The following is a 24,030-nucleotide window of genomic DNA, read 5'->3' on the forward strand; positions in this document are numbered from 1 at the left end:
AGGAAAAACTCCCCCCAACCCGCACTCCTCTTTCCTCTCGCGCGGGAGGGAAGTTTCATCCCGCCTCCCCGGCTCCTCCCGCCGCCTCGCCCGGCGCCGGCCATGGAGGCCTCCGCCGCCGCCACGCCCTCGCCCGCCATCGCGCCCGCCTCGGGCCCGCCCCGCCCCCGCCCCCGCCCCAACCATGGCTGACGTGGTGGCGGCAACCCACGTCGGGGCGAAGCGGCGGCGGGCGGGCCTCGCACCGCCTCCTCCCGCCTCCCCGGCTCCCTCCCCGGCCCCTGTCCCCGCCCCCGCCGCCGCGCCCGCCCCCAAGAAGAGCCGGCCGAAGGCGGCCTCTCGTGGGCTGCGAGGGGCGGCCTCCAAGGTCGCCGGCTCATCCCCGGCCGTGAACAAGCCGCGGAAGAAGCCCGCGGCCCCGCCCGCTGCCGTCACCGAACCTCCTCCCGCCGCGCACGAGGTGTTTGAGGAAATGGCAACCCCATCCTCGTTCATGGACCTCCTCCAAGACGCGGAGGTGGACCTCGGAGCTCCGCCTCTAGACCACTTTAGGGTTGGTGAAGACTTGGAGGAAGATGAGGAAGATGAGGAGGATGATGTTGGAAATATGCCCTAGAGGCAATAATAAAAGGATTATTATTATATTTCTTTGTTCATGATAGTTGTCTTTTATTCATCCTATAATTGTATTATCCGGAAATCGTAATACACGTGTGAATACTTATACCACAACATGTCCCTAGTGAGCCTCTAGTTAACTAGCTCGTTGATCAACAGATAGTCATGGTTTCCTGACTATGGACATTGGATGTCGTTGATAACGGGATCACATCATTAGGAGAATGATGTGATGGACAAGACCAATCCTAATGTGACGCCCCCAATTCAATCGTACACTAATCATGCACGCAAATGTGTATGATCAAGATCAGGGACTCACGGGAAGATATCACAACACAACTCTAAAACATAAATAAGTCATACAAGCATCATAATACAAGCCAGGGGCCTCGAGGGCTCGAATACAAGTGCTCGATCATAGACGAGTCAGCGGAAGCAACAATACCTGAGTACAGACATAAGTTAAACAAGTTTGCCTTAAGAAGGCTAGCACAAACTGGGATACAGATTGAAAGAGGCGCAGGCCTCCTGCCTGGGATCCTCCTAACTACTCCTGGTCGTCGTCAACGGGCTGCACGTAGTAGTAGGCACCTCCAGTGTAGTAGGAGTCGTCATCGAAGGTGGCGTCTGGCTTCTGGACTCCAGCATCTGGTTGCGACAACCAGAAAGAAAGGAAAGGGGAAAAAGGGGGGAGAAAGCAACCGTGAGTACTCATCCAAAGTACTCGCAAGCAAGGAACTACACTACATATGCATGGGTATATGTGTAAGGAGGCCATATCAGTGGACTGAACTACAGAATGCCAGAATAAGAGGGGGATAGCTAGTCCTATCGAAGACTATGCTTCTGGCAACCTCCGTCTTGCAGCATGTAGAAGAGAGTAGATTGAAGTCCTCCAAGTAGCATCTCCAAGTAGCATCTCCAAGTAGCATCGCATAGCATAATCCTACCCGGCGATCCTCCCCTCGTCACCCTGTTGAAAAGCGATCACCGGGTTGTTTGTGGAACTTGAAAGGGTGTGTTTTATTAAGTATCCGGTTCTATTTGTCATAAGGTCAAGGTACGACTCCAAGTCGTCCTGTTACCGAAGATCACGGCTTTTCGAATAGATTAACTTCCCTGCAGGGGTGCACCACATAACCCAACACACTCGATCCCGGCCTCGGAAGATCAACACGTCGCAGCCCCACCTAGGCCTAACAGAGAGGTCAGCACGCCGGTCTAACTCCTATGGCGCAGGGGTCTGGGCCCATCGCCCATTGCACACCTGCACGTTGCGTGGGCGGCCGAAAGCAGAACTAGCCCCCTTAATACAAGAGCAGGCTTACGTTACAATCCGGCGTGCGCCGCTCAGTCGCTGACGTCTAGAAGGCTTCGGCTGATACCACGACGTCGAGTGCCCATATCTTTCCCGTGTAGTTGGTTAGTGCGTATAGGCCAGTAGCCAGACTCAGATCAAATACCAAGATCTCGTTAAGCGTGTTAAGTATCCGCGAACGCCGAACAGGGCCAGGCCCACCTGTCTCCTAGGTGGTCTCAACCTGCCCTGTTGCTCCGCCACAAAGTAACAGTCGGGGGCCGTCGGGAACCCAGGCCCACCTCTACCGGGATGGAGCCACCTGTCCTTTCAGCCCCCTCATCAGAATCACTTGCGGGTACTCATCGAGCTGACCCGACTTTAGTCACAATCTGTACAGTATGTATGTATGTATAGTATATACCCGTGATCACCTCCCGAGTGATCACGGCCCAATATTATAGCAAGGCAGACTGACAAGAATGTAGGGCCAATGATGATAAACTAGCATCCTATACTAAGTATTTAGGATTGCACGTAAGGTATCAACAGATGTAACAACAATGTCAGGCTATGCATCAGAATAGGATTAACGGAAAGCAGTAACATGCTACACTACTCTAATGCAAGCAGTATAGAGGAGAATAGGTGATATCTGGTGATCAAGGGGGGGCTTGCCTGATTGCTCTGGCAAGAAGGAGGGTCGTCAACACCGTAGTCGTACTGGGTAGCAGCGGCATCGGTCTCGGTGTCTAGCGGAAGAAGAGGGGGAAGAAACAATGAATACAATGCAAACAGATGCATAACGATGCATGACAAAGCAATGTGTGATGCTAGGCGTGCCCTAACACGGTATGAGATGATACCGGTGAAGGGGGGAAACATCCGGGAAAGTATTCCCGGTGTTTCGCGTTTTCGGACAGATGAACCGGAGGGGGAAAGTTGCGAGTTCGATAGGTTAGAGATGTGTGGCAGACAAACGGGTTATGTATCCGGATTCGTCTCGTTGTTCTGAGCAACTTTCATGTACAAAGTTTTTCCATCCGAGTTACGGATTATTTATTATTAATTTTTAAAATTTTAAAATCATTTTCTAATTTATTATCATTAAATTAGTTCAACATTAGTATTATTGCATCAGCATGACATCAGCAGTCAACAGAGGTGTTGACTGGTCAAACAGACGCATGGGTCCCGGCTGTCATTGACTCATTAGTTAACTAATAGTTAATTAGGTTAATTGGTGATTAGATTAATCTAATTATGATTAATTAAATTAATTAATTAGTTAATTGCATTTAATTTTAATTTTAATCTTTTTTTAATCTCTTTTTTATATATAAAATCGTTCTGGGGGCTAGGCCCCACATGTCATAGGCCCTAAGGGCCATAGCGGGTTCGGGCGCTGGCGAAACGGGGCGGGCGCAGGCGCACCTGAACGGGCGCTCGCCCACAGAAGGGTGCAGCAGAACGAGGCCGCAGGGGCGCGCGCGGCCGGCGGCACCGGCGATTGGGCGGCTGCAGCGGGGGGCCAGGGCGCGGTCCAGGCGAGCGGCGAGGCGCCGAAGGCGAGGGGAAGTAGAGCGGGGGAGGCGGCCACGGTGGGCACGCACGGGGAGGGGCGCGTGCGGGGCGCGGCCACAGGGAGGGCGCGTGTGAGGCACGACCACGGTGGGCGCGCGCGGGACATCGGTCCAGTCGCGGCGTGGGGAGGAGGCCGCGGCCACGGGGTAGCATCGGGCGGACGGCGAGTGCAGGGAGAGGACGAGAGGCCGAGGGCCTCACCAGGGTTGTAAGGGTTCGAGCAGCGGTGCTCGGGGAGGAGGTCGAAGACGACGTTCCGGCGGGGAAGAGATCCGGCGAGGACGACGGGGCGACGGTGATTCGGGGAAGACGATGAGGGGCTCCGCCGGCGCGGTCCTCGTCCGATGTGGTGGCGAGGTAGCTCCGGGCGGGGTCCCGCGTCAGCGTGGTCGTGGACGGGCGACGGGGCGCCGGTGGGGCGCCAGGAGGGGCCAGCTCCATGAGAGGGGTGACGGCAATGTCGAGGCAGCGATGGGGCGATGGGATCTGGGGGGTTGCCCCGATCCAGATCGGGGAAGGGCGAGAGGGAGGAGTGGGTGCGAGTGGGGGATCAGGGGAAAAGTGGGGGTTAGGGTTTCGGTCAGTGGACCGAGGGTGTTAAGTGGTGGTGCGGGTGGGCCAGCCTGTTCGGGCGGCTGGGCCGGCCATCTGGGCCAAGGCCCAGTGTGGCCGGGGGGGGGGTGGCCTCCCTTGTTTCCTTTTTTTGTTTGTTTGTTGTTTTTTTCTTATTATATTTCTTTTCTGTTTTAAATTTTAGATCCACATTATTTTTACTTAGTAAAATATGACAACAATTCCTAAAATAACATTTCAAAATAACCCTCAGCCACAAAAGGTTTTAACCCAAAATAAATTAGTTTTGTGTTTTATAAAATACCAAAGGCATTTAAAAATGTTTTTGCTACCGTTTAAATCATTTTAGTGCATTTATACATTATATAAAAATGTGGATTATTCATCATAGTCATCTGTCATTAACCGACACAACCCGGACATTTTGGTTTTTAATATTTGAAAACTTTTGATGTTTGCCTGATTTTGAATTTGAATTGGAATCGGTTTCGAACTAACGCGAGATTAGCATCAGTAATCGAGGTGATGTGGCATCATTAGTAGATGGTTGCTGTAGCTTAATTATCCTGGCGTCACAATTCTCCTCCACTACAAGAAATCTCGTCCCGAGATTTAAGAGGTAGTGAAAGGGGGAAGGTTTGGTAACGAATCTAGCGGGTCTTCTCATCCTGGCTTGCTCTTCTCGACGAGGCCTGTCCAATACATTGGTGTCTTCATTTCTCTGCTTTAGGTCATCATGATGAAGTCGCCGTCCTTTCTTCAGGAACCCCATCGTACTTACGTAAGAATAAAGGGTGGGCATACCGGGAGAACAGACCTCTGCAAGGTCGACAATCTGGTCGATAACATCGAGGAAGGTGGCGAAAGTAACTCTCGAATTGAAACTTACGAAAATATCGAGAGCAAAGTAAGAAAGTATCATGGGAAGTTTCCAGCGGGCAGGCAATCGTTTGATGCCTGAAATAGGGCGTGAAAAGGGATTCAAAGCAATGGGAATAAGTATTGTGTCTGATACCAGAATTGATGATCTCTCGGAAGGTGGCTCGTGAATCACATACGAGGCCAAGTACGAGGAATTAACTTTGGAAACCGGGGGTGTATAGGAGAGTCAGGTTTCGATCCAGTGGACCTGTGGGTTATGGGCCCACCATGTGGGTTGAAATTAGGAAGGGTGGTGATAGCTTGCACAGGCGCGACAAGGAGGCATGTCAGTGAATAGCTTGTCATGTATGCCGGCAACAATGTCGGTACCAAGGACGGGGAACGAAGAGAGCACTTTTCCTACTTGTTGAACGAGGCGAACCAATTGGCAAAGTTATCACCCGTCGGTGGTTACCAGAATGTCACCAACAATAGTAACATGATCTTACAGACAGAGTGGTACAACAAGGTGCCTACCTAAGCAGGGAATTATCTCTGCTTAGTTAAGTCAGCGTACAAGAGAGGTTAAACAAAACAATGGAAGGGGAAATGTGTTTACACACATTTTACAAGGGTATATCCTTCCCAAGGACAAGCGGGGCATGATATCCATGACATGATAGAAAGTAGAGAACCATTGAGGTAAAGGGAGAGGAATTTCATGACGTTACCCATATAACGGTGTTTGGATAATTGATAAAGAGAATTTAGCATTGTGCTTCAAATGTTCTTGTTGATGAACAGAGTACCACAGACATGCTTCGAGATAGCATTGACATGGTCTTCAAGCAAAGGTCGGACTTTGGATACACAAAGGATCCATCAGGATAAACTTATTAAACAAGGCATTCAATTTCCTCATGGAAAAATGGTTAACCTTGTTAAAAAGGAAACTATAACAATAGGGCCTCCGGCCAGGTGTGCTAGGCACGACATCACCTTACCGGGTCACATAAAGACCAGTGTTATATCTCTTGGAAATATGTTCCAACCATCATATCAGACCGAGATTCAGTTCTGATTGGTGGCAGGATACCTAGGAAGAAAAGGTGCAACACAATTGACGAGATGACAATGTAAGATTCTCGGGAAATGAACTATGGAGCGAGTTCCGACACACGAGTTCATCATTAAATCAAGGAGAGGTGAGGAGGTGGCTGATTGACTCAGCTACAATTCATTGAGATTTTCAAAAGATGGATTTCCACAATTATGTGAACAATGAGATAACATTTGCCAGATCAAATGATATAACGACATATGCTCAAGGAAAAGATACACAATTAAACATTGGTTGAAAGGTGCGCCTGAAATATGGGTTGGGTTGCACGACCAATGTCAGAATGGTGATTCAATAATCAGTAGTCTAAGAATGAACGGCCGACCATTAACTTCAAAGCAAGAGGGTTGCTAGAAGTTTTAAAATCACACGTCCAAGTTCAATTGTCGGTTTTTCGGTTAGTAACAACACGGGGACCAAGGAATGAACGGGTATGGCAAACGGTATCACCTGCATCAAGAATTCTTAAGAGGTGGTGAAATTCTCACAACATTCTTGACATAAAAGATGGTAATACTCCAAGGTAAAGAAGAACAAATGCTGGATAGCAAGGATCTCAAGGTATAACAGAAAACACGAACAAGTTTGTGTTGGTGGGAAGGCAATAAAGTGGTCGATGATAACACAGATCATCAAGGGCAAGGATGGTATTTCTCATCATGAACTCAATTGATATCTTAGAAGAGCTCATAAGGTTGATGATGATCACAACACATTTGTCGAGAGATTTCATGAAGATGTAATCAATCGGCGATGACATCAAGTCAAAGGAATGATGATGCGAAAGGTTATTGGAACCAAGGGTACGACACAAACTCAAAATCAAGTTTGTTGTTCTAGGAGTAATGATATGACGAGGAAGATCGACGTAAGATTAGCTCACCGTCGAAATTTTTGCTCTGGGGGAAAGGACCAGGTAACATAGTTAAAATCAACACGAATAGGTATAGCGGAGCAGGCTAGGAATGACATGATCGGGTACAAACTTGTACTTAAAGAAGATTACTGAAGAGTTGTTGAACCGTAGTACGGACTCGGTTCAGTTATCGGTGTCTTTGAGTGTTTAATAACTCAGAGCCTGTGAAAATTTGGAATCCGTGAGAATGTAGTACTTGATGAAGAACTCATAAGAGGTTATGCAGTTCCATGATAATCTCGAGATACCAGGGGGTAATACGCGACGACAGATCAAAGTAGAGGTTGGACTGGGGTATTGCTCTGCAGAAGACAAGTTCTTAAACTTGCACGAGAAATGGTATTTAAAGGAGAACATGGTCGGAACCACGATTGAAAAAGGCCAGACCCCAGATATAAGATGAACTTATACCAAGGGAATAATTAATTTTAAAAGAAGCTTCGATGAGAAGATCTACATCGTGTCTATGGGCATGAACACAAAGTTCAAGGTCGACTCCCACTTCTCCAACGCATAACCTTTCATTTACTTCTCGCGTTCGATGAAGTTGTAGTGTTGAAATTTTATCTTGGTAAAATACCAGAAGAGTATGACTCGTGAAAACTTCCGAGTTCACACATATTAAGGAAGGCATAGGTTCAACCCATCAGGGCATCTTAGGAACATATACCACAAACTTCGGAGTAAATAATATAAGCTCGAAAGTAGAGCATTGTTCAAAAGCAGATGAAACGATTTACCAAAGGCATTATATATCAGGAAAAGAATTTCCAAAGTGATTGAATAGGAAGGACATTGTCGGATAAAACCCAACAAAGGAACTGACGGTCCACAACAGAGCTGATGTGAGCATCGGCACAAAATCAGAAGAAGAAACAATGCAAAGGCATTGGAGTATAGAAACAACTGACTAATTCAAATCTCAAATGTAAAGAAATTATGATTTCTCTCCAAGGGACCAGAAGCAAACACTCTGATTAAGAATGGATAAGTTGCATAGGCTTAGGGGTACAATTGATGGCAATCCGAATGGTCGAGAACCAGCACATGTTCAAAAATGACGTCTGAGCCGGAAGGATGGATTCTAATTGTGATTGACGATTGCGAACAACCGCATCATATTGAATCAACGGTCTCAAAATGATAGTGCAAAGGATGTCAATGAATAATGCTAGGCATTTGGGATTTAACCATAATGCAGGCAGACAAGAATTTCTAGAGCCATAGGCTGCAGAGGATTCTCGAAAGATCGGATAATATTTCGAAGAATTTTGTGAAACACCTGAACAACTAAGGATTAATTTGTAGGTGTATTCAGGCGATAAGGAACTGCAAGGCAGTAGGCACAAATGATTATCGAAACAACAACGAGTATTTCAGGGTATCTTGTAATAACAAGACCAACTAGGGATGAATGTAAGAATGACAACTGCATGTAGTTATCCACCAGGGTTGACGGTGGAAGGGGAATTGCCAACGCGGTGAACACAAGTTCTCGGGTTAACAGCGGAGAGTATCTTCAGGGTCTTCTGGTGCAGCAGACGATCATCAGTAATAAGGGGCTCTCCGGGTGAAAGTGATAATGAGATCCTAATGTTAGATTTAGTAAAATTCATTTAACCCGAATAGAAGAGAGATCAGAATCCCAGAGTATGGACAAGGAATAAAAGATCCTAATACCACCCAATGGCAACGTGTGCCCGTAAGACACACAACCATGTTAGTAAAAGTTTTGCAATGTCTAGACTCGACTTCGGCCAAGGAGTTGGAAAGGGGGATTCCTACAGGCAGTTGGCTCTGATACCAACTTGTGACGCCCCCGATTCAATCGTACACTAATCATGCACGCAAATGTGTACGATCAAGATCAGGGACTCACGGGAAGATGTCACAACACAACTCTAAAACATAAATAAGTCATACAAGCATCATAATACAAGCCAGGGGCCTTGAGGGCTTGAATACAAGTGCTCGATCATAGACGAGTCAGCGGAAGCAACAATATCTGAGTACAGACATAATTTAAACAAGTTTGCCTTAAGAAGGCTAGCACAAGCTGGGATACAGATCGAAAGAGGCGCAGGCCTCCTGCCTGGGATCCTCCTAACTACTCCTGGTCGTCGTCAGCGGGCTGCACATAGTAGTAGGCACCTCCAGTGTAGTAGGAGTCGTCATCGAAGGTGGCGTCTGGCTTCTGGACTCCAGCATCTGGTTGCGACAACCAGAAAGAAAGGAAAGGGAGAAAAAGGGGGGAGAAAGCAACCGTGAGTACTCATCCAAAGTACTCGCAAGCAAGGAACTACACTACATATGCATGGGTATATGTGTAAGGAGGCCATATCAGTGGACTGAACTGCAGAATGCCAGAATAAGAGGGGGATAGCTAGTCCTATCGAAGACTACGCTTCTGGCAGCCTCCGTCTTGCAGCATGTAGAAGAGAGTAGATTGAAGTCCTCCAAGTAGCATCTCCAAGTAGCATCTCCAAGTAGCATCGCATAGCATAATCCTACCCGGCGATCCTCCCCTCGTTGCCCTGTGGAAAAGCGATCACCGGGTTGTCTGTGGAACTTGGAAGGGTGTGTTTTATTAAGTATCCGATTCTAGTTGTCATAAGGTCAAGGTACAACTCCAAGTCGTCTTGTTACCGAAGATCACGGCTATTCGAATAGATTAACTTCCCTGCAGGGGTGCACCACATAACCCAACACGCTCGATCCCATTTGGCCGGACACACTTTCCTGGGTCATGCCCGGCCTCGGAAGATCAACACGTCGCAGCCCCACCTAGGCCTAACAGAGAGGTCAGCACGCCGGTCTAACTCCTATGGCGCAGGGGTCTGGGCCCATCGCCCATTGCACACCTGCACGTTGCGTGGGCGGCCGAAAGCAGAACTAGCCCCCTTAATACAAGAGCAGGCTTACGTTCCAATCCGGCGCGCGCCGCTCAGTCGCTGACGTCTAGAAGGCTCCGGCTGATACCACGACGTCGAGTGCCCATATCTTTCCTGCGTAGTTGGTTAGTGCGTATAGGCCAGTAGCCAGACTCAGATCAAATACCAAGATCTCGTTAAGCGTGTTAAGTATCCGCGAATGCCGAACAGGGCCTGGCCCACCTGTCTCCTAGGTGGTCTCAACCTGCCCTGTCGCTCCGCCACAAAGTAACAGTCGGGGGCCGTCGGGAACCCAGGCCCACCTCTACCGGGATGGAGCCACCTGTCCTTTCAGCCCCCTCATCAGAATCACTTGGGGTACTCATCGAGCTGACCCGACTTTAGTCACAATCTGTACAGTATGTATGTATGTATAGTATATACCCGTGATCACCTCCCGAGTGATCACGGCCCAATAGTATATCAAGGCAGACTGACAAGAATGTAGGGCCAATGATGATAAACTAGCATCCTATACTAAGTATTTAGGATTGCACGTAAGGTATCAACAGATGTAACAACAATGTCAGGCTATGCATCAGAATAGGATTAACGGAAAGCAGTAACATGCTACACTACTCTAATGCAAGCAGTATAGAGGAGAATAGGCGATATCTGGTGATCAAGGGGGGGGGGGGCTTGCCTGATTGCTCTGGCAAGAAGGAGGGTTGTCAACACCGTAGTCGTACTGGGTAGCAGCAGCATCGATCTCGGTGTCTAGCGGAAGAAGAGGGGGAAGAAACAATGAATACAATGCAAACAGATGCATAACGATGCATGACAAAGCAATGTGTGATGCTAGGCGTGCCCTAACGCGGTATGAGATGATACCGGTGAAGGGGGGAAACATCCGGGAAAGTATTCCCGGTGTTTCGCGTTTTCGGACAGATGAACTGGAGGGGGAAAGTTGCGAGTTCGATGGGTTAGGGATGTGTGGCGGACAAACGGGTTACGTATCTGGATTCGTCTCGTTGTTTTGAGCAACTTTCATTTACAAAGTTTTTCCATCCGAGTTACGGATTATTTATTATTAATTTTTAAAATTTTAAAATCATTTTCTAATTTATTATCATTAAATTAGTTCAACATTAGTATTATTGCATCAGCATGACATCAACAGTCAACAGAGGTGTTGACTGGTCAAACAGACGCATGGGTCCCGGTTGTCATTGACTCATTAGTTAACTAACAGTTAATTAGGTTAATTGGTGATTAGATTAATCTAATTATGATTAATTAAATTAATTAATTAGTTAATTGCATTTAATTTTAATTTTAATCTTTTTTAATCTCTTTTTTATATATATAATCGTTCTGGGGGCTAGGCCCCACATGTCATAGGCCCTAAGGGCCATAGCGGGTTCGGGCGCTGGCGAAACGGGGCGGGCGCAGGCGCACCTGAACGGGCGCTCGCCCGCAGGGGGGTGCAGCAGAACGAGGCCGCAGGGGCGCGCACGGCCGGCGGCACCGGCGATTGGGCGGCTGCAGCGGGGGCCAGGGCGCGGTCCAGGCGAGCGGCGAGGCGCCAAAGGCGAGGGGAAGCAGAGCGGGGGAGGCGGCCACAGTGGGCGCGCACGGGGAGGGGCGCGTGCGGGGCGCGGCCATAGGGAGGGCGCGTGCGAGGCACGGCCACGGTGGGCGCGCGGGGGACGTCGGTCCAGTCGCGGCGTGGGGAGGAGGCCGCGGCCACGGGGTAGCATCGGGCGGACGGCGAGTGCAGGGAGGGACGAGAGGCCGAGGGCCTCACCAGGGTTGTAGGGGTTCGGGCAGTGGTGCTCGGGAGGAGGTCGAAGACGATGTTCCGGCGGGGAAGAGATCCGGCGAGGACGACGGGGCGACAGCGATTCGGGGAAGACGGTGAGGGGCTCCGCCGGCGCGGTCCTCGTCCGATGTGGGGGCGAGGTAGCTCCGGGCGGGGTCCCGCGTCAGCGTGGTCGTGGACGGGCGACGGGGCGCCGGTGGGGCGCCAGGAGGGGCCGGCTCCGCGAGAGGGGTGACGACGACGTCGAGGCGGCGATGGGGCGATGGGATCTGGGGGGTTCCCCCGATCCAGATCGGGGAAGGGCGAGAGGGAGGAGTGGGTGCGAGTGGGGGATCAGGGGAGAAGTGGGGGTTAGGGTTTCGGTCAGTGGACCGAGGGGGTTAAGTGGTGGTGCGGGTGGGCCGGCCATCTGGGCCAAGGCCCAGTGTGGCCGGGGGGGGTGGCCTCCCTTGTTTCCTTTTTTTGTTTGTTTGTTGTTGTTTTTTTCTTATTATATTTCTTTTCTGTTTTAAATTTTAGATCCACATTATTTTTACTTAGTAAAATATGACAACAACTCCTAAAATAACGTTTCAAAATAACCCTCAGCCATAAAAGGTTTTAACCCAAAATAAATTAGTTTTGTGTTTTATAAAATACCAAAGGCATTTAAAAAATGTTTTTGCTACCGTTTAAATCATTTTAGTGCATTTATACATTATATAAAAATGTGGATTATTCATCATAGTCATCTGCGCATTAACTGACACAACCCGGACATTTTGGTTTTTAATATTTGAAAACTTTTGATGTTTGCCTGATTTTGAATTTGAATTGGAATCGGTTTCGAACTAACGCGAGATTAGCATCAGTAATCGAGGTGACGTGGCATCATTAGTAGATGGTTGCTGTAGCTTAATTATCCTGGCGTCACACCTAAGCATAGCACAAGATCGTGTAGTTCGTTTTGCTAGAGCTTTCCCAATGTCAAGTATCTCTTCCTTAGACCATGAGATCATGTAACTCCCGGATACCGTAGAAGTGCTTTGGGTGTACCAAACGTCACAACGTAACTGGGTGACTATAAAGGTGCACTACAGGTATCTCCGAAAGTGTTTGTTGGGTTGACACGGATCGAGACTGGGATTTGTCACTCCGTAGTCCGTATTACGGAGAGGTATCACTAGGCCCACTCGGTAGTGCATCATCATAATGAGCTCAAAGTGACCAAGTGTCTGGTCACGGGATCATGCATTACGGTACGAGTAAAGTGACTTGCCGGCAACGAGATTGAACGAGGTATTGGGATACCGACGATCGAATCTCGGGCAAGTAACATACCGTCTGACAAAGGGAATAGTATACGGGGTTGCTTGAATCCTCGACATCGTGGTTCATCCGATGAGATCATCGAGGAGTATGTGGGAGCCAACATGGGTATCCAGATCCCGCTGTTGGTTATTGACCGGAGAGCCGTCTCGGTCATGTCTGCATGTCTCCCGAACCCGTAGGGTCTACACACTTAAGGTTCGATGACGCTAGGGTTGTATGAATATGAGTATGCAGCAAATTGAATGTTGTTCGGAGTCCCGGATGAGATCCCTGACATCACGAGGAGTTCCGGAATGGTCCGGAGGTAAAGAATTATATATAGGAAGTGCTGTTTCGGCTATCGGGAAAGTTTCTGGGTCACCCGGTAATGTACCGGGACCACCGGAAGGGTCCCAGGGGTCCACCGGGTGGGGCCACCTATCCTAGAGGGCCCCGTGGGCTGAAGTGGGAGGGGAACCGGCCCCTAGTGGGCTGGTGCGCCCCCCCTTGCCCCCCCCTGCGCCTAGGGTTTGAAACCCTAGGGTGGGGGGCGCACCACTTGCCTCGAGGGGCACTCCACCCCCCTTGGCCGCTGCCCCCTTGGGAGATTCCCATCTCCAGGGCCGCCCCCCTGGGGGCCTATATAAAGGAGGGGGGAGGGAGGGCAGCCGCACCCTAAGTCTTGGCGCCTCCCTCCCCCTGCTACACCTCTTCCTCCTCCCGCAGTTGCTTGGCGAAGCCCTGCCGGAGTCCTACTGCATCCACCACCACGCTGTTGTGCTGCTGGATCTTCATCAACCTCTCCTTTCCCCTTGCTGGATCAAGATGGAGGAGACGTCACGCTGACCGTACGTGTGTTGAACGCGGAGGTGCCGTCCGTTCGGTGCTAGGATCTCCGGTGATAGGATCACGACGAGAACGACTACCTCAACCCCGTTCTCTTGAACGCTTCCGCACGCGATCTACAAGTGGTATGTAGATGCATCTCTCTCTCTCGTTTCTAGATGAACTCATAGATTGATCTTGGTGAACGTAGGACTTTTTTTATTTTATGCAACATTCCCCAACAGATGAAGGGGATGACGACGAGGAGGTGGCCGAGATAGGGGAGGAGTCATTCACCGCCGCTTCCCGCCCACACGCGCGGTCGACAAACTACACCGAGGCGGAAGATATCCTCTTGGTTCGTGCTTGGGTAGCTGTGGGGATGGATGCAAGCACCGGCACCGATCAAACCGGTAAACGGTATTGGCAAATGATCGAGGACACCTATTGTAGGATCAAGCCGAAGAATAGTGGGTTCATCTCTCGCACTTACCGGTCGCTTCAAGGCCGGTGGGAGTTGATGAAGCCCGCTTGTGCTCATTGGAGTGCGGCCATGGACCAAGTGAGGGATGCACCACCTAGTGGAACCATGGAGAGTGACTATGTGAGTACATATCTCTTCACTATTTTGATTATGTGTGTGTACTATGCTATTGGTGGGTTCTTATGTGATTATGTGTGGTTGATAGGAGACAATTGCTGGCATGAGGTACAAGGAGATGGCCGCTTCCAAGGGCAAGCCATTCCCATTTAAGCATGCTTGGGCAATTCTTCAAACCTTTGACAAGTGGAAGTTGAGGGATCAAGAGACCGCACCCAAGAAGTGGGCAATGCTTACGATGGATGACAGTGAAGATGAGGGAAGGAACGAGCACAAGCCCGCTGGAAACAAGAAGGATAAGCTAAGGAAGAAGATGGAAGGGGAGGCGTCAAGCCTAAGGGAGAAGATGGAGCACATGATGAAGGCAAGAGGGGAATTGACAACGAAGACATTGGAGACGAAGTTTCTTATCACCGAGAAGAAGAAAGAGGTCAAGCTTGCACAAGTTGAAGCAAAGCGTGAAGAAGCAAAGCGCAAGGCCGACTTGGAGGAGAGGATGATCAAGCTCAAAGAGGCAAAGGTATGGAAAGAACTCATGGTGGAAGAGAAGGAGCACATGATGATGTCCAAGAAGGACATGGATGAAGACCAATTGCAATGGTGGACGGACTACAAGGAGGACATCGCGGAGAGGAAGAGGATGTTCTGTGGTGCGTCCTCTACTCTTCGAGGTGACACTCCGATGAGTGGTGGTGGCGATGACGGTGTGGAGGACTCCACCACCGACGACAATGGAGGTGCTTGATGGACGTGGAAGTGGTCTAGGAGATGGCGCCAGGTGCAACTTTTTGGTGATGGTGCCGATGAGAGGGGGAAGATGATGATTGTGTGATGTAAACTATTAAACCATGCATCAATGTTTTTCATTTCCGTGTTTTTTGAAGGTTGATTGTGTTTTTCTAGTGAAAATTGTGATATGTCAAATGACAGTTTTAAGGGTTGGGGTTGGGGTTCCGTTATAAGGGTTGGGTTTGAGAGTTCTAGTCTTTGCTATATTTCGTTATAAGGGTTGAATTTGAGGGTTCTAGTCTTTGCCCCTATTTTTCAACCCTTAAAATGTCAAAAATGGCCAATTCTCAATCCTTAAACCCAATTTTAGATTTAAGGGTTTGAGGGCTCTATTAGACATGCTCTGACCCAGGAGTGAAGTGCAATGTAGGTCCTCAAACTATTTCAGGGGTGTTATGTAGGTCCTCGAACTATGAAAATCGTCATCCAGGTCCTCAAACTGCAATAAGTGTATCATTCAGGTCCAAAATCTCCCTAACCCCCTCTAACTAGCCAGCTGGCGCCGTTAACCGTGAACACTGAACAGTAAAATAGCGTTCCAGTTCCAACATCATTTTTGTACGTGATGAACAGTAAAAATCAAAAAATCTGAAATTCTTTGGCATTGAAGATACCCTGGTGCGTGAACAGTAAAAATGTTCACTAATTCAAAAAAATGTTCGCGAATATGGAAAAGTTATTCGCAATTTTAGAAGAATGTTCACAAACAATAAATTTGAAAATATGTTCGCGAACCACAAATATTGTTCGCAGGCATGGAAAAAATGGCCGCGACATTAAAAAAATGTTCGCGAACCACAAATATATTTGACTTTAAAAAAATGTTAGTGAACATTTTTTTAAATTCACGAATAGTTTTTCCAAATTCATCGTTCGCGAACATTTTCTTAAAGTCGTGAATATTTTTCTAAAATTCATGAATATTTTTCTAAAATTCATGAATATTTTTTAAAATTCATGAATATTTTTTCCAAATTCATCGTTCACGAACATTTCTTTAAATGTACGAACATTTTAATTAAAGTCGTGAATATTTTTTCCAAATTCATCATTCACGAACATTTTCTAAAGTCGCGAATATTTTTTTCCAAATTCATCGTCCGTGAATATTTTTTTAAAGTCGCGTATATTTTTTCCAAATTCATCATTCGCGAACATTTTTCTGAATTAATGAACATTTTAATGTTCATACACCTGGGTATCTTCGATGTCAAAGGTTTTCAGATTTTTTTATTTTACTGTTCATCGTACACTGTTCATCACGTGCAGAAATGATGCTCGAAACTTAACGTTGTTTTACTGTTCACAGTTCACTATTTCATTGTTCATGTTTAACGCCGCCAGCTGGCCGGTTAGAGGGGTCAGGGAGACTTTGGACCCGAATGACACGTTACTACACTTTAAGGACTTGGATGATAATTTTCATAGTTCGAGGACCTACGTGACACCCCTGAAATAGTTCGAGGACCTACAGTACACTTCACTCCTGACCCAGCCACCCAAACACATCTGCCGCTTCTGTCACTCTAGTCCTCCTTCTTCCCCCCCACTTCCTCACCCCAAACCCTAGCGCCCCATAGCGCGCGTCGCTACCGCCGCTCCTCCATACTGCCGTCTAGGTGCGGAATTAGAGCTGCCCATGCCCAACGGCGAGCCCGCCCCCGGCGATGGCCAGACCGAGGCCGCCGACACTGTCGATTCCGTGAAGTATTCGGCAAATCCCGAAAGAGCGGAGGCGGACGTGGAGGTGGAGGAACAGGGGGAGGACGACGCCATGGTGGATGCCGACGCCGACGCCGTTGGTTCTACCAAGGATTCGGCGGTGCCTGAAGAAGGGGGTGCCGAGGAAGTGGGGGAGGAGCACAAGGGCGACGCCCTAGTGGCTGCCACCACCGTTGCGTCCCTTGACGATTTGGGGAAGGTCGAAGCCCAAGGTGCGGAGGAAGAGGTAGAGGAGCGTTTAGGCGATGCCCTGGTGGATGTTTCTGTGGCTCATCAGGTCAAGAGTGAGGCCCAGGGAAATGAGGGGGCGGAGACGGAGGGTGAGGCCCAGGGAAATGAGGTGGCGGAGACCAAGGTCGAGGCCCAGGGAGACGAGGTGGCTGAGTTAAAGGATGACACCCAGGGAAATGAAGCTGCCGAGATGGATGTTGATAAAGCAGGAAATGGAGATGAGCACACCGAGGTCAGGGTGGATGGTGACAAGGGCAGCTTGCTGAAAGAGGAAAGCGACAATGGTGGAGATAATAAGAAGGACGCCAATGGTGAGGATGAGCTAGTGTCGTCACTAGCTGGGGAGGGTGAAAACCAAAACTTGTCTGACAAGGTCTCAAATAACTCCTTCATGTTTGATTACACCCGTGGAGGCGATGACTCTGGGACGGAGGAGGAGCAGGCTGAGTTTATCAAGGAGCTCGACCGGTTCTACACGATGAAATTAATGGAATTCAAGCCCCCAAAATTTTATGGTGAAGGATTGAATTGCCTCAAGTGAGTACCGCAATGGCTTATCTTTATGTTTGCATAATAGAAAGTTATTCTGATTGCTGGATGATTTGACATTACCTTAATTTTTTTGCAGGTTGTGGAGACAAGTAACTGGATTGGGTGGCTATGATCAGGTACTCATTTCATCCCTTTGTGACATTATGCCAGGGCATCTTGTGTTTAGTTTTCTTTTTAGATCTATCACGGTGCTTTCTGCATAACAATATATGGTGTACAAACATGAAGCTGATAAGATCACACTTGGGTTTGCTTACTTAATGTCTTAATGAACACATTGTGTTTGGAAATGTTTGTCCGCTTATAGACAGAGATCATTGAAGAGTAAAATGCATCACATGTCCTACAAATATTAGAGGGTCTCAAGTTAATCCTAAAACTTCAAAACTGCAGATTCGTGTTCTAAAACTATTTTACTGGGAGTCCTAAGCAGCCCAGATCAGCATTGACTTGCTCACGTGTCATTTTTTTTTGCAGAAAGGACCTTATATAGGGTAGCCTATTTGCCTTCTGACATTGAAATGCATCTTACGCTGTTACGCATTCCCCGCATAAGTCGGCTTAGAGACATCAGCTTTTTGTTGTGCACCATGTGTGCGGCACACTGTCGATGTACCTCGCCCACTTCGGCGCATCTAAAGCGCGCAACACACTGAGCTATCTATGCACCGCTACTGTGGTGCCCGCGCCAGTTATCATAGCCACGGTGCCTGCAGATTTAGCTCTACTCTGGCAGCCTCAGCATGCTCTCAACCTATGCATCGCAGATATCACGATCACCATTTATTTTTGTGCTTGTCATGCCGGTACGTGGCCACCGAGATCAGCTTCTTCCGCCCTGCACAAATGGTGCCCATTCGCTAGACCCAGAGGTGCACGTCTGCTTCTCTGGACCGGGTTGAATACCGTCTTAGGCACCACCATGTGCTCAGACCATGTCCTTGCTACTCGTGTCACACCGGAAAACTGCACCGCCGGCCCCAGGATTTCGTGACAACCGACAGTGGCAGCTGCCTGGACCCGCTACACAGAATGTCAAGAACATTCCTCATCCAGCTCCGCCTGCTTGCCATGGAGCTTTCACTGCCAGCAATGGCCAAGGAGACACAAGTTGGTCACGAGGGTGACAGATCGTGAGGTGCTGTCACTCCGGCAGCTCAGTGCCCCTGGTTTGCACTAACAAATTACAGACATATATTTATAAGGGCTATTTTGCAAAAACTAGGCAATGGTCAACAACCACGTGAGCAGTTAAATTCCGATCTGGGCTACTTAGGACTCCTGATGAACAACTTAAATAGAGACTTGGATCTGCGGTTTTGAAGTTTTAGGACTAACTTGATACCCCTCGAATAGTTATAGGGCCTCTGATACATTTTACTCATCTTTTAATTTAACACCCTCTGTGCTTTTGTTATCTTTGTTATGCTATCATACTCATGTAATCCGCTTGTCTATTCATCTGCCCAATTTGTTTGCACCCTACACCTTTATATCAGATCCTGTTAACTGGATGCACCATACACAAAGTATGAAACACTATTTTTGATTTGATACCTTTCTCTCTTCCATATGCTGTCTATAATCCTCGTTCAACTATTTAATTGATTATCTACTAATCTTTTCTCTATTGACAATGACTCAAGTTCTATCACCAATATAAAAGTAAGGACAGATTCCATTCAGTTTGTTGGTAATAGAAATATGACCCAAAACCTCACGCTTACTGTCCTACCTGGCTGATGCAGCCAACGAGGCATTCCTCTCATAATCTTGCCTGGCATTATTATCATATTTTTTGTTTTGAGTAAGTGGGTTGCAAATTATATGATTTAACAAAAGCAATGACAATAATCACATCAGAAGGCAAAAGGTTAACCTTATTGAGCAAATCAGTATAACTAATAAGGATTTCTTGCAAACCAAGATTTCTATTTTTTGGAAAAACAAAACACGAGCCTGAATGATAGCTTGACCATGTGCAGAGGAAGCAATGGCACTAATCATAGTTTTTAATGTTGATGAAATTCACCACGAGCATATATGCATACACAATTAGCAAACACCTGGTTGCTTAAGAGGAAAGTCAAGCTTTGCCCTTGACTTAATATCTCTTTCTCTCCAGAATAGGGGTAAGGTATATCTAGACTGTCTGATATTTCTTTGTTTGACTACAGAAGTATTCATGTGTTTACTACTTTACTTGTCATTTTGTAACTTTTGCGCGTAACTTTGTATAACCTTTATCAATGTGAGGTTGCATTCTTTCTTATGAGTTGCATTAACAGGTGACATCATGCAAACTATGGCGTCAAGTGGGAGAATCATTCAAACCTCCGAAGTATGAATTCAACCGTTTGTCTTCTGCAATAATCCCTTCCTGGCCTTCTCATTTGATGAATCTCTATTGTAATTGTGCAATGATGGAGTCGGAACGTAATTGACATGTGGTTCTTTCTGTACTCTCTCCTATCACGTAACCAACATGTTTTATGCAGGACGTGCACGACTGTTTCATGGACCTTCCGCAACTTCTATGAGAAGGTACCTCTCTATATTCCCACAGATGATAATCTCATTGCTTATAACTCCTCACTTGCTATGCTCTTGTGGTTGAATCCTGTTGTGTGCTATGAATGCCATGATAGTTGCTTGAGCAAGACCTTTTGCACTTACACAGATTAACTCGTTGAAAGTTTTACCAAGTTCCTAGCATAGAACTATGCCATAAGTCCAGTCTCCAGAATTGGTAATCTTGTTCAAACTTAATGCTACATGTTATGGGGATTATGTTTTCCCTTCAGTGTCTGAATGCAAATGCAGTTTGTGTTCTCAGCAGGGAAGAAACAGAGAGTGCAATATATTTGTAAACCTCTCTTCTTGTTTTATGAAGAATGGTTGAATAATATAAGTCAGTGTTGATACCCCTGTCCTCTCCCTGTTTCCTGCGGACCTCTTTATTGTCTTTTTCTTTCTCACAGGCACTCCTTGAATACGAGAAACACAAGATTGAAACTGGCGAGTTCCATGTGGCTGCATCTACTTTCACCGAGCGAATTGCTTCTGATAGTCAGGTACAATGTTATGATCTATTATGCTAGCTATTTTATGTTCTTTGGTCAAATAGAGAGGAGTCATGTGTAACTAAGTTAACAAGAAATTGTTTCAAAACAGTGGAAGTTCATTTTTGCATCTAAATTGGTGATCATTCTTTGAAGTAGTATGAGCAGGAATATCTTTTTAGATGAGCAAATTTTGGGCTTGAGAAAAGAGTTTTTTAATTTTTCTACAGGTGGGTGGAAGCCTTGCATCAGGATCTGGAAGAGCTAGAAGAGAATCTGCAACTCGCGCCATGCAAGGCTGGCATTCGCAGCGCTTGCTTGGCAATGGTGAAATTGCTGATCCAGTAATTAAGGTATTTGTTGCTTGAAGTCAAAGGTCATTAGTAATCCGCGTTTTGTTGTATAACTAACATCCTAATTTCTTTCAGGATAAAGCGGCTATGCCTGTCTTGAAGAAGGACAAAAATCCAAAAAGCAGTGGTGACTTTTCTGGACATCATTTGTTAGACATCCGTTTACAAGAATATATATTGACTATTGCATTCATATAGGTCTGGCCAAGAGGAAAAGGACACCAACCTTGGAAGATGAGAAGGCAACACCATACAAATCTGAGAAGCTACAGTAACTCTCATTTTTCCCAACTCTTTATTACCATCAAATAAATCTTGCAAAGCCTTTTTATTTCATTGCTGCTGAAAACCATTAAGAACTCTGCAACATTGCCACCAGCCCATAGAGTTCATTCTATTCTTTTGCATGTCATAGTTGAATTACGACACACAAGGTCTATCCAGTCTACCAAGTAGGCTTGACATGCGAGTGACTAGATCCCTCCTATCCCCTTGGTCATGGTTTTTTATGGGTTTGATTGGGTGAAAATAATTGCTATTTGGCAGAAATGACTCGACAGTTATTGACATGGGCCCTCCTGCTGATTGGGTGAAGATAAATGTTCGGAGAACTGTGAGTATCTCATTTTATAAGTACAAAATTATTCTTCATGTTCTTTTAGTACATTTGTACTGTTTCCCCATGGATCTCAACTCCAATAGTTCTCAGTACATTTCTGCAACTTTTAAAGCTGTGCCAGCAAACTGCTTATTCTATTTAAAATATGTAAATCTTGGTTAGATCATGTGACTGTTGACCTATTATGTGTTTAGAACCAAGCATGGCTAACCAAAAAATCAGTAGGATCTTTCTTATATAAAAGAAAATTTATGTTTCCTTGCAGAAAGATTGCTATGAAGTCTATGCATTGGTTCCTGGCCTTCTTCGTGAAGAGGTAAATAAAATAAATCTTTCAGCGCTGCAAAAGTTGGAATGGTGAGATTGCTTACAGATTTATCTTGATACATCTTTTGTTGTAGGTACATGTTCAGTCAGATCCTGCTGGCCGCTTGATAGTTACGGGAGAGCCTGAGCAACTAGATAATCCTTGGGGTGTTACTCCATTCAAGAAGGTTTGTCAAAAATCTACATTGTATTCTGAAGATTTTTATTTTCGCACCAGATTTGTTGATACTCAAAATGGTACAATCTGCAGGTCATTAGTTTGCCCTCCCGCATCGATCCTCACCAAACCTCAGCAGTTGTCACTCTCCATGGGCAATTATTTGTTCGTGCACCGTTTGAGCAGTCAAAATCATGACACTCTACTTGACTAAGCAGAATAATACATGTATGCTTTCATTTCCAAGAGACACACAGCAATTGCTGTACTATTTTATTTGCAGAAAGTTATCATCTCTAAGAAAGAACGGAAAATGAATTTTGAAGATGCATTATTGAGGAATGTTAGTTTATTTGTAGACACACGCGTGGATGGTCTCTTATGCGTCAGTAGCACTAGATTGTTTCACGAGTCATAAACGGCAAGACTGAAATAACACTCCCTCCATCCCATAATATAAGACGTTTTTGCAAGCTATCTTATATTGTGGGACGGAGGGAGGAGTAATAATAATAATAATTTCTGGCCTGGTCACAGTGGGGCCTGTGTTCATCATTTTCATTTGCATATTGAACACAGAACACTTATCTTCCAACATTTTCTTCGTGCAGGTTGCCTTGCTGGTGGGATCGTAGGATGGTTGCAGGTTGCCCACCCTGATCTTTGTTCGTCTAGTTCATTGCTGCTTCAAGGCTCTTCAGCGGTGCTGTATGTTCTGTGTATTGGTTAACCTAACTAATTAGATTGCTTAGTACTGTGCATTGCCTGTGACATTTAGCGTAAGTTCCATCCTCCAAGCCTGTAGCCTAGGTTCCTGATGCTCAAATGTTCATGGTTTATTCGTTCCCTTTTCTGTTTAGCCATCAAAGGATGACGATTTGTAGCGTTGTAGCTTTATTATTCCTAATACTTGAGTTTGTCATACATCCGAACATAGATGCGGATGAAATTCTGGGTATGTCATGTAACTGTTGCTGTTATACAAAACCATTGCATTCGCCTGACTGAAAATAGTGGTTCTTTAGGCCTTGTACAATTCAAGGTGCTTAGAGAGGGTAAACGCTTAATTAGACGTCTTTACTATAGAAATAGGCATTGGTGCTTTAAAAAACCCAGGTTATTTTTCTAAACACCATTGTACGAGGCCTGGGCGCTGCTTGGACTTGCCGTGGGCTGGGCCGGGGACACGGTGCTGCAGGCTGACGTGTGGAGGTTCGACCGGTGTCAGCGATGCTGTGACGGGAATCAGGATGCAAGCGAGCCGGCGACGGGATGCATGGTACAGGTGAGCCGGCGACGGAGATGCTGCAAGCTCGTTACCCCGAAATTGTTGCAGCGCATGCGTTTCGTAACCATATTATTTTAAATTAACCAACAATATTAAAAGTGGAAAAAGATAAAGAAAAATGATGCACTGGCATGGGCCACTGGTAGTTATATATAAAAAAGGCCATTTTAGTATAAAGAACAACAAAATTGTGCCCCTCACAAAAAGCAGGCCGTTGTAAAAGAATATGATAATTAATATGGATCGAAGCAAGTCCGCGCGACTGCAATCATCACACAACAATACCTGGCATTCTGCTCAGCTCTCCCCTGCCGCTGTCTGTTGGTCGTAGCACCGCGCACTGCTGGTTGCAACTCTTGGCGAAGCTGGCTGTAGCTCATTGCAGTGCCGTTGTAGCTCTCGTCGTGGTAGCAACCTTGCCGTTGTAGCCTCGTCATGGTAATCATTGCTGGTTCTAACATTCCAGAAAACACTGGTTCCAACACCCTCACTCATCGGTTGAAGCTTTTTTGGTTGCCGCCTGAAGCTTTCGCCGACGCCCTATCGGTAG

General features: G+C 46.8%; 1 protein-coding gene across 1 annotated transcript; it reads left to right on the forward strand.

Annotated features, from left to right (window-relative positions):
• Nucleotides 1-16,663: 16,663 nt before the first annotated feature.
• Nucleotides 16,664-23,203, forward strand: LOC123044886 (AT-rich interactive domain-containing protein 6). The gene is made up of 13 exons (XM_044467767.1): nucleotides 16,664-17,659; nucleotides 17,751-17,790; nucleotides 19,963-20,015; nucleotides 20,173-20,218; nucleotides 20,656-20,748; nucleotides 20,967-21,089; nucleotides 21,165-21,216; nucleotides 21,288-21,360; nucleotides 21,636-21,702; nucleotides 21,974-22,024; nucleotides 22,110-22,202; nucleotides 22,286-22,420; nucleotides 22,804-23,203. The coding sequence occupies exons 1-12, from the start codon at nucleotides 16,809-16,811 to the stop codon at nucleotides 22,388-22,390; spliced, it is 1,647 nt and encodes a 548-aa protein (XP_044323702.1). The 5' UTR covers nucleotides 16,664-16,808; the 3' UTR covers nucleotides 22,391-22,420; nucleotides 22,804-23,203.
• The last annotated feature ends 827 nt before the right edge of the window (nucleotides 23,204-24,030 follow it).

Source organism: Triticum aestivum, chromosome 2B, assembly GCF_018294505.1.
Source record: "Triticum aestivum cultivar Chinese Spring chromosome 2B, IWGSC CS RefSeq v2.1, whole genome shotgun sequence".
NCBI classification, from domain to species: Eukaryota; Viridiplantae; Streptophyta; class Magnoliopsida; order Poales; family Poaceae; genus Triticum; species Triticum aestivum.